Source organism: Puntigrus tetrazona, unplaced genomic scaffold, assembly GCF_018831695.1.
Source record: "Puntigrus tetrazona isolate hp1 unplaced genomic scaffold, ASM1883169v1 S000000373, whole genome shotgun sequence".
Taxonomy (NCBI): Eukaryota; Metazoa; Chordata; class Actinopteri; order Cypriniformes; family Cyprinidae; genus Puntigrus; species Puntigrus tetrazona.
This window is the reverse complement of record NW_025048028.1, coordinates 202,910-212,936: the sequence shown is the minus strand read 5'-3', so window position 1 is coordinate 212,936 and position 10,027 is coordinate 202,910. Positions and strand designations below refer to the sequence as shown.

The window sequence follows — 10,027 nt, the reverse complement described above, 5'->3', positions numbered from 1 at the left end:
TAAGGTCGAATTCATAAAAGTTGAAGGTGGTTAAGATTTTTGATGTGTTGTGTCCATCAATCCTTCATTTACCGGATCAAAAATACAAGTACATTTAGAAATTTTATACTACAATTTAATATTTATATATTCTATTATATATTTTAAAATAATTTCTGATTCCTCCAGTCTTCAGCGTCACACGATCCTTTAGAAATTATTCTAATAAGCAGCTTTGCAGCTCTAAAAACATGATTATTATCGATATTGAAAACAGTTGTGCTGCTTAATATTTTCCAGCATTTATTTAAAGTATAAATTTGTTGGTAAAACAAAAAAACACCACTAAGGAATGAGAAAGTCACATCTTTATTCACATTTATTATATTCATTCACACCTTACACAGTTGAAAATGGACTAATTCATAATTTGGTTTGTCTTGCCATTAAAAAGTGTTCTTTTGTAAGCGTTCAAGAGCCAATTCATCTTTGCTATAAAAATATTTTTTTAAAACGCACCATTTTACGACCCCTGCAGTGTAAAAACAGTACAAAGGCCGTGCTCATCACAAACTGCTCATTAGGCCCCCGGAGAGGGTCATATATCATCGAACAGGTCGTCCGGATCAAGGTTCGCAGCGGCGCTTGCCGGTCTCGGCTTGACTTTTGACGTTTTGCTCGTCTCGGCTTTGGCCTCTTCGGTCGGCTTCTCTCTAAAATTACAAAGCGAAGGAACAACCGTCAGCAGAAGGTGAAGGTTAAATACATAGCAGGAGCTAGTATAAGTCACGACACCGGAGTAAAGTCTGACTGCTGCCTGATTACAGTGACCCAGTCGAACCCCATCCCACCGCGGGCTCCTTAAGACGGGGTCAAGACTAAACGCTACCCTCCTGTATAATCAGGCGCATGCCGTGCGCTTTCGACGTCACACATTTACTGCGTGCTAATAAAAGGTCACTTTCAAGGTGAATCTGACATCTGACGTGCATCCTGCGTGACATAAACGCCCTGAAGTCGGAACTTAAGTTAGGCTGATATGACTTTGGTTACTACGTTGCGACGGAGTTAGCGTGTCAGAAACGCTTCCTCAGCATTAAAACAAGAAAAGACAGGTTAAACCGCAGTAATTCCCACAGGATCCTGTCTGTAAGGGCTACGGAGAGCTTTTCAAAGCGCTAGGAGAAATCAGGTCACAGGGAAAATAAATGAGATTTATGGTCCCGTAAGCCTGTTAATTTCAGGATGTGCTGGGGATCATGTAGCCTTTTAAGCAAAGCTTGTCCGGCGGTGTACCAGAAAACACATGGCCAGCACGACTGGAATTAAACACGCACGTTAGACTAAGGTATCTCAATTAAATAACATTCAATTAAATCGACCGAACGAACGTAAACCGCTAAATAAAGGTTCTTTATGCAAAGAACTATGAGCTCGGTGGCTCTCCGGTGAACTTTTCACGCGACAGGTTTGTCAGATCTGAAAAACACTCAGAGGGAACAAACAATGCAGGTCAGATTTTGAGGAAAGTCTTGAACTGGTTTGCGGTGATGAATGAGGAAACACAGGTTACATGGAAAAGTTTCACTGATGCAGGTCTGGATGGCAATGACTGAGAGCATCACACACTAAATCCAACTAAATCCTCAATTCTAAAAAATAAATAAATAAATAAATTAAATAATATATATAATATATATATATATATATTGTGTTTTCTTTTTTCTATCATCCCTAAAGTGGTCTGGAAATGAAAGTGTTGTAAATATATTGTGATCCAGCTGCCAAAAATATTATAATGTGAATATTAGTAATTATAATAATGTATATAAAAAAAAAACATTACTAATTTCATTCAATAAATGAAAAAAAAAAACCCACATTTAATAAAAAATATTACATATGTAATTAATACACATCTACCCATGTTTCTAACTACACACACATAGATATAAATGATGCAATAAAATAAATTAAATATATATCCATTCCAGAATTATGTTAAATTTTACTATTTTTTCATACCTATAGACATACCCATATATATATATATATATATATTATTGTAAAATTGAACGCATTAAATATATTGTAAAGTGCAGTTTATAAACACTGTCATATTGTTTGTTACCTGCTAATCTGAAGAGCTGCTAAACTGTTATCTGTATTAATGCACAAGGAATAATATTTTTCTGATTTCGTCTCAAGCGGATTATTATTTGTGGGCTTTAATAAGCCTCACTGTGGGGGAAATGGAGTTCATTAAAGTTAACAGCGTCCACGTAAAGCATTCACACTCTTAAAGAGGCTGTCTCTGGAAACAAGCTCTTCTTTATTAGAAACAGGTTTGAATCCAGCAGTGTCTCCTCATAATGCAGCTACAGGACTCGGGTGAATAAGACGCGCTTTCGGCGGATCATGCTGAGGAGATTCCAGAAAGCCTTCAGGATCCCGGTGAAAACAATCAGGAAAAATAAAAATGGAAACATTCGACTGCAGCAAGTCTCATTTGCTCAACAGGAAATGTTTCAATTATAAAGGTGAAAACAAAGATTGACATCGTCGAAATGCTGCTGTCAGGTCAAGTTTTTCTTCATGTCAACGTAAAACAAAAAAGACAAGAATGTGATTAAACAATGACTACTTAAAGAAACATTTCGGATTGTGCTCTATTTCATAGTTGCTAATCATAAATGTAACACAGAAGCATTTTCTCTGAAAGAATCAGGCTTTTGGGCAAAAAGGAAGCAAGTGTTAGATGAGGTACACTGGGACTGAAGCGAAATTCACTAGCATAATCTTTGGCATATATATATATATATATATATATATATATATATATATATATATATATATATATATATATATATATATATATATATATATATATATATATATAGATATATATATATAGATATAGAAATATTAAGAAATTATCTATAGTTTGCTAGTTAAAGGAATAGTTTACCCAAAAACAGTTTCTTCATCAGAACAGATTACAGAAATTTAACCTTACATCCTTTGCTCACCAATGGATGCTCTGAAGTGAATGGGTGCCGCAAGAAGGAGAACTGATTTAAAAAAAAAAATTTAAAATCATCACAGTAATTCACAAATAATCCACACCATTCCAGGCCTTCAGTGAATGTCTTGTAAGGTGAAAATCTTTGTGTCTGTAAGAAACAAATCCATCATAAAGATGTATTTAATTTCAAACCATTGCTTCTGGCCAATGATTCATAATACAGGGCTGAAAATGGATCTTTAATTGGGCAAGAACTGCAGGTGCTTGTCTGTATATACAAATAAAATATCAAAGAATTTTAAATAAAAGTTATTTTAGATTAGAAAGTGTTTTAAAATGAAATACATTGGAAAGGTAACCTAAAATTACCATTATGATGTGTTTTGATCAGCTGTTTGGTGGCACCCATTCATCTACACCTGGGATGGCCTGAGGCTAAATACATTTTCAGCTAATTTTAATTTCTGAACTATTTCTGAACTATTGCTTTAAATTATTAAACGGCTCCTGCTTGCAAACAGATCATACGCATCTTCCGTAGAAATACAAAGGACCGGGTAAGAAAGGTTTGAATTCGGTCTTTTCTTGCAGATTTACACGGTGCGCTGGCACCATATAAACCCTGAGAGGCTTTTAGATTTCTTTATTCTACGAGTAAACACCAAAATCAGCCGATCCGCTCATTCTCATTTGAATCTCAGAAACCACATAGTAACTCGAGCATCGGAAATGCGTCTTCGGTGCTTTTAGCAAGCCTTTAAAACACAAGCTCGAAGCGAAACAATGCTTATTTAGAAGCGTAAACAGCGCATCTGCATTTCTGCACGTGTAAATATCGTGGTTTGATCAAGGGGTTTCCCTGTGCGGATGCATCTGGAAGTCATTTCGACACAACTTAACTCTCCAGTAAGCTTTGAGACAGAAAGAGTGACTCTCCTGCTGCTCTCTGGGAGGAAATCCATAGGTACGAGCAGGGATAACAGATGAGCGCAAATGTAGACGCTGCCGCTTGTAAGCCGCTATATTTGCCGGCATGATTCACCGGGAACAGGGCAGGAATTGTCTGCGGGTTGGGGGAAAAAAGCTCTTATGTTTCTTTTAAATTATTACGGACATGACGAAAAGTTCTGGAACTGGTTACGAAAATGCAAAAGAGCCCAAAAAGGGGGAGAAGCGTTACGTTCCGCTACAGCATGGAGCCAAACGCCAGACTACAGCCATTATTGTGACATAAGATGCTGATGATGGTAAATGTATATTCACATATCAGAAAGTAAACCAATGGATGATTTTATTAGAACGATGCCAACAGATTGTAACATACTAAACTCAAGTCAAACTCAACTTACATCAAGTAGACATAATTCGATCAACAAATCAAAACACATTCCGCATGAGAAAAAGTAAATGAACAAAATTAATAAAATAAATATCACAAAGTTGTCACATTGCTTCGCCAAGGCCAATTATTTTTTTAGAAGCAACACAAGGCTGACTCACATAGATAAAAGACTATTCTTAAGACCACTTAAGATTTTGCATTGTGACATTATTTTAACTACAACTATAAATTACCTCACCATTTGTCCATAACATATAAGACCAATTAAATTATTTAAGAACATACATGCATATTAATGAAAAACAGATGTTTGTACAATTACATTTTGTATGTCATAACAAATAATAATTATAAAAGTATCAATTCTGCACACACAAACACTATATATATATATATATATATATATATATATATATATATATATATATATATATATATATATATATATATATAAAAACTCAAAAGTGCGCTATAAACATGAATGAATTTAACAAAAATGTAAAAATAAAAAAAACACCTACATTTGAAATAATAAAAAACATTTAAAATGACACAAAAAGATAACTATATTGTTATATATGTGATATCAAAATATATTTTAATGAAAAAAGTATTAATATATTATTATTCCTATTACTTAAATTGAAAGCATATACCATTGTAGCAATTGTGTTTTTTGTTTTTTTTTGTATGTGTTTGTTTGTGTGTGTCTTTTTTTTTTTTTTTTTTTGATAGTGAGGTAAACCTAAGGCAGACTCATAAACACACAAGCCGAGGTCTGGATGAATGCGGTGTAACTGCCCTGATTGTTGTCAGTCGTGGTGCTCTGCCAGATCCTTCTCTAGGCAGGTGCTGGGAGACTGTAGAACAGCACCGTTTCAGCCAGTTTCCAATCAATCCACCTCTTTCTTTCTCTCGCTCTCTCTCTCTCCCTTCCTTCATTCATTTCTGCCTTTCTTCTTCTTCTTCTTCTTAAAAATAACTATTTAACTTCTGATGCCTCTCTGAATCCTCTAACAGAGTTTTGACTTCCTTCTCCTCGACCTGGAAGGAGACACTTTACAGTCAGTTCACTTCGCAGGCTCAGCGATTTACAAATGTACTAATTTTTTCGTTTCTGTCTGTGCAATCTATAATCAAAACAATCTAACATTCTTTCTCGGAAATGACTTTTTCCAAGCCCTCCCTTCAATCGTCTGCCTCCGTGCTCCGTTCAGTTTGCATCATTCGAGACCAAGTCCCGCCCCACGTAGACTCGCATGAAATGCGTCGCAAAAAAGATATTCACGTTCATCTGAACAAAAAGAAAAAAGACGCGATTGCGCTCCCCTGATCTGAACGTGCATTGAGTTGAGGATGTGCGCCACAAGCGGTCCTGTAGCTGAATAAACAAATGATGTCTGCTGGGTGATTCTTTTCAGCCTTTAGAGGAGAGATGCTTTTAAAAATGGGCTTTATTAGAGCAGATGTCATGGCACTGAGTCACACCATCTGTAGACAGAAGTGATTGTGAGGTTTGTTTGTGAGAGGAAAAAAAAAAAAAAAAAAACGGTGGCACTGATTCTTGTCTCTATCCAATGACTGTATTTTGCCTGCTGGGAAGATGCTATTGGCGAATTTCTTGATACCCATGCAGGGCCTTTAAACGGACAATAAAAAGCCTGTTTTTTTCTCTTTGATTACTCTAAAGACGTTGGCAGAGCAATAGAGGCACTGGCATGGAAGGTGTTAGAGGTCTGAACAATGACTGTTTTCATAATGTTCACTCATTAGTGAACTTACTTTGATCTTTGAGGTTAGGGGTCAGTAAGATTTATTTTAATAAAGAAATGAATCTCTTTATTTAGTAAGGGTGCATTACATCGTTCAAAAGTGACAGTAAAGACATTTATAATGTTACAAATCTATTTCGGATAAATGCTGGCCTTTTTCAAAAACAAAACAATGAAAAAATGAAAATGAAACATTTCCATAAAAATAAAAAGCACTGGAGAAAGACACTAAAGATGCTGAAAATTCTGATTTGGGTTACAGAAATAAATTACATTTTAAAATAAACTGGATTTGAAAGCATTTAATAGAATTCACAATTTTTTTGATTTAATAAATGCAGCATTGACTTAAGCTTAAGCTCCAAAAATGGTAAAAAAAAGCACCATGAAAATAATTTGTGTAGCAACAAAGTAATATTTTGGGGTAAGTGATCCAAAAATGTATTAACTTAAAAAAGTATTGTTGTTCATTTTCCATTTATTTATTTGCCATTTTTGGAGCTTGACCGTCTCATTCCCCATCCTTTGGTTTTTTTTGGAAACCAGCATTAAGACTCTTAAAAACATCTGCTTTTGCATGAAGAAAGAAAGTCATGCAGCTTTGGAATCACATGACAGGGAAATACTGGATGACAGAATCTTTGGGGGAACTGTTCCTTTAACTCTATCTGCCACAGAAAGCAAAACTCATTCATGATACACCGCCACTAATTTGTGTCACATTTTATGACAGCATTCCAGCTCTCTCTGAGGCACAAAATTGTGCGCAATTAGCCGAGGCATTCAAAGCCATGCGGCTGTTAAAACCCTCATTCCAGGAACAGAATGAGAATCCTCCAGCTGGATTTCTCCACTCGTGTGATACGAAACAGCGTATCACAGCCAGATCTCTATGCCATGGTAGTCTATTAAAGTTTGGAAAGTCTTACCTCGGTGACGGAGCCTGCAAGAACCAGAGAACAAGTCCAACACAAACTCTCAGTCTCCCTCAACACCTGAAACGCGAACACACGCACAAAACATCTGGCGTAGAGGCACCATTCTGTCACAGACCACCACAGCCTCGGCCCACCGGAGCCTGCGAGCGTCACTGCTTTGAGTGTCTGCTGACACGGGAAGCAGCCGCCGACACTGGGAGGCTACAAACACTTTTAAACAGAAAAAGTTGAAACATTTACTCTGCCTGCGGAGTCGCACAAACACTCTTGTTTTTACCAAGTTTCAAAAGAGCCTCATTAAACAGTAATCTCTGCACAGCCCAGAATAACGTCAATACAATATGAAGCCAAAGTGTCTTTCTTAAATGTCTGCCAACTCGAGGAGCTTTCATATAGTATATGTCTGCCAGCCCGGAAAAGACGGGCTCTGTTCCAAATGCTAGTGAGCTGCCTTTCTAGCTACTGTCTTCTTTGGCAGCTGCCTTTTGAGGCAACATCCCAACTGAACTGATTTGAAAGGTGTAACTAGTCAGTTAACCAATCATTTGTAGTTGCTCACAGTAGTCTAGACACTGGCACGCCATTAAGCTAGCAACTATTACACACGCAAATATTGAGCGAAATTATTCATGTTTAATCAGCTAATCATTTTTATTCATTTTAGCAATATTAATATAAAATACAAAATTATACTGTGTTAGACAGACAGACAGATGGACAGACGGATAGATAGATAGATAGATAGATAGATAGATAGATAGACAGACAGACAGACAGACAGATAGATAGATAGAGAGACAGATAGATAGACAGACAGATATAGATAGACATATATAGACAGACAGACAGACAGATAGACAGATATATATGACATAGACAGACAGACAGACGTGGACAAAATTGTTGGTACCCTTTGGTCAATGAAAGAAAAACTCACAATGGTCACAGAAATAACTTTAATCTGACAAAAGTAATAATAAATAAAATTCTATAAATGTTAACCAATGAAAGTCAGACATTGTTTTTCAACCATGCTTCAACAGAATTATTAAAAAAATAAACTCATGAAACAGACCTGATATGGTACCCTAACTTAATATTTTGTTGCGCAACCTTTTGAGGCAATCACTGCAATCAAACGCTCCCTGTAACTGTCAATGAGACTTCTGCACCTCTCAGCAGGTATTTTGGCCCACTCCTCATGAGCAAACTGCTCCAGTTGTGTCCGGTTTGAAGGGTGCCTTTCCCAGACTGCATGTTTCAGCTCCTTCCAAAGATGCTCAATAGGATTGAGGTCAGGGCTCATAGAAGGCCACTTTACAATAGTCCAATTTTTTCCTCTTAGCCATTCTTGGGTGTTTTTAGCGGTGTGTTTTGGGTCATTGTCCTGTTGCAAGACCCATGACCTCTGACTGAGACCAAGCTTTCTGACACTGGCTAGTACATTGGTACCCTGCACAGATTCAAGACACCCTGTGCCAGGCAGCCCCAGTAGGGACAGTGTTCTGATATAGACAACAGACGACTGAGACCAAGCTTTCTGATGGCTAGTACATTTCTCTAGACAGATATAGATGAGAACATATAGACTCACACATAGACAGCTGATGTGCCTTGGCACATATATAGATAGACAGACAGATAGATAGATTTCAACATGGTGTCCTCCTTGGTCGTCTCCCATCTGTGGCTCAAACAAACCCGATCTGACAAAGAATCACCTTGAATCTCTTTAGAGTTCTATAAGAAATAATAATTTGTCATCTTAAAAACGTGATAAAGTCCCATGCTAAACTTCTGAATATCTCACAACAGTGTGTTGCTTGGAGATGGTCTTTAGCCTTAAGATAAATCTCACAACAACTCTTTCCTTTGCTTCCTCTCATGTCGAGTGTCGTACACACCATATCCAACACAGTGATGCTATCTGGAAGAGGCAACAAGGTTGCTCAATGCTAATTAGTGGAAATCTAAACCATTCACATTATTTTCAGTGTTTCTAGGGGTTCATTTTTGTCCATTGTTTCGTGAAATTATTTTTTTAAATACAGAGGCATGGTTGAAAAAGTCTGACTTTCATTGGTTAACTGAATTTTTATTTAAACTTTTGTCAGATAACAGGAGATGGAATTATGCACATTCTATAGATAGACAGACGGATTAGATATAGACGACATAGAAAAATAGAGCCGGAGAGAGATAGCACCAGACTGATCTGGGGCCTCCATCACTGGAAAAATACAAGGTGCTGTGACTATTTTAAAATGAGGATCGGTGTCCCTCAGGTGCTATCAAGAGCAAGAAGTTTCTGTGCAAATCTAAACGGAAGAGGGTTCACATTCTCCTATTAATAAGAAAAATAGAGCCGGGAAACCCCTCCTTCAAGGTGCTTGACTGGCTGCAGGAGATAGAGGTTCGCGTCTGACTAGCAATCAGCATCCAAAGTTGCATGAAATGGACACCAGAGAATAAGACAACTGGAATTATCACTGACATTTTTATGGCCACAGTCGCGGGGGTTTATGGGTATCAAATGCAACATTATATAACAGGCCTCCAGGAGTTTGAGTCTGTTACAAGCTGATCAACAGCAATAAAAGGTGTAATTAGACGGACGGAGGACGTGAGGGATGGTACCTGGATCTCTGTCGCTGGTCCAGTGCTGCTCGTTTGGCTTCACTCTCCAGCTGTTGGAGATGTCGGTGGCGGCGTTTTCGACAGGGCGCCACATCTGTGATGTCATTTAAGCTGTCGTCCATTGGGTTACTTTCTGGCAGCTCTGTTAGACAAAACATTGAAAAGTCCAATGTTCATATTTGCACTTATGTTTTGTCTTTGTACTTGACTTAATATGCACCTGACATTCAGTCACTATTTCATTATGCCATTTTTATAAATTTTATTTTAGAAATAGTATAATTTAAATGTAAATATTTGTAATTAATTTAGCAGAACATGTTTTAAAATATCT

At 37.1% G+C, this 10,027-nt stretch overlaps 1 protein-coding gene across 1 annotated transcript in view; it reads right to left on the bottom strand.

The window, feature by feature from the left end:
• Window positions 1–332: 332 nt before the first annotated feature.
• The window catches only part of xrcc4 (X-ray repair complementing defective repair in Chinese hamster cells 4), a 30,666-nt gene continuing 20,971 nt past the window's right edge, over window positions 333–10,027 (bottom strand). Inside the window, exons 7-8 of the mRNA XM_043231535.1 lie at window positions 9,694–9,835; window positions 333–692 (exon numbers count right to left, since the gene is read on the bottom strand). Of these exons, the coding sequence (XP_043087470.1) occupies window positions 578–692; window positions 9,694–9,835 (257 nt within the window). The 3' untranslated portion in view covers window positions 333–577. The remainder of the gene's footprint in view (window positions 693–9,693; window positions 9,836–10,027) is intronic.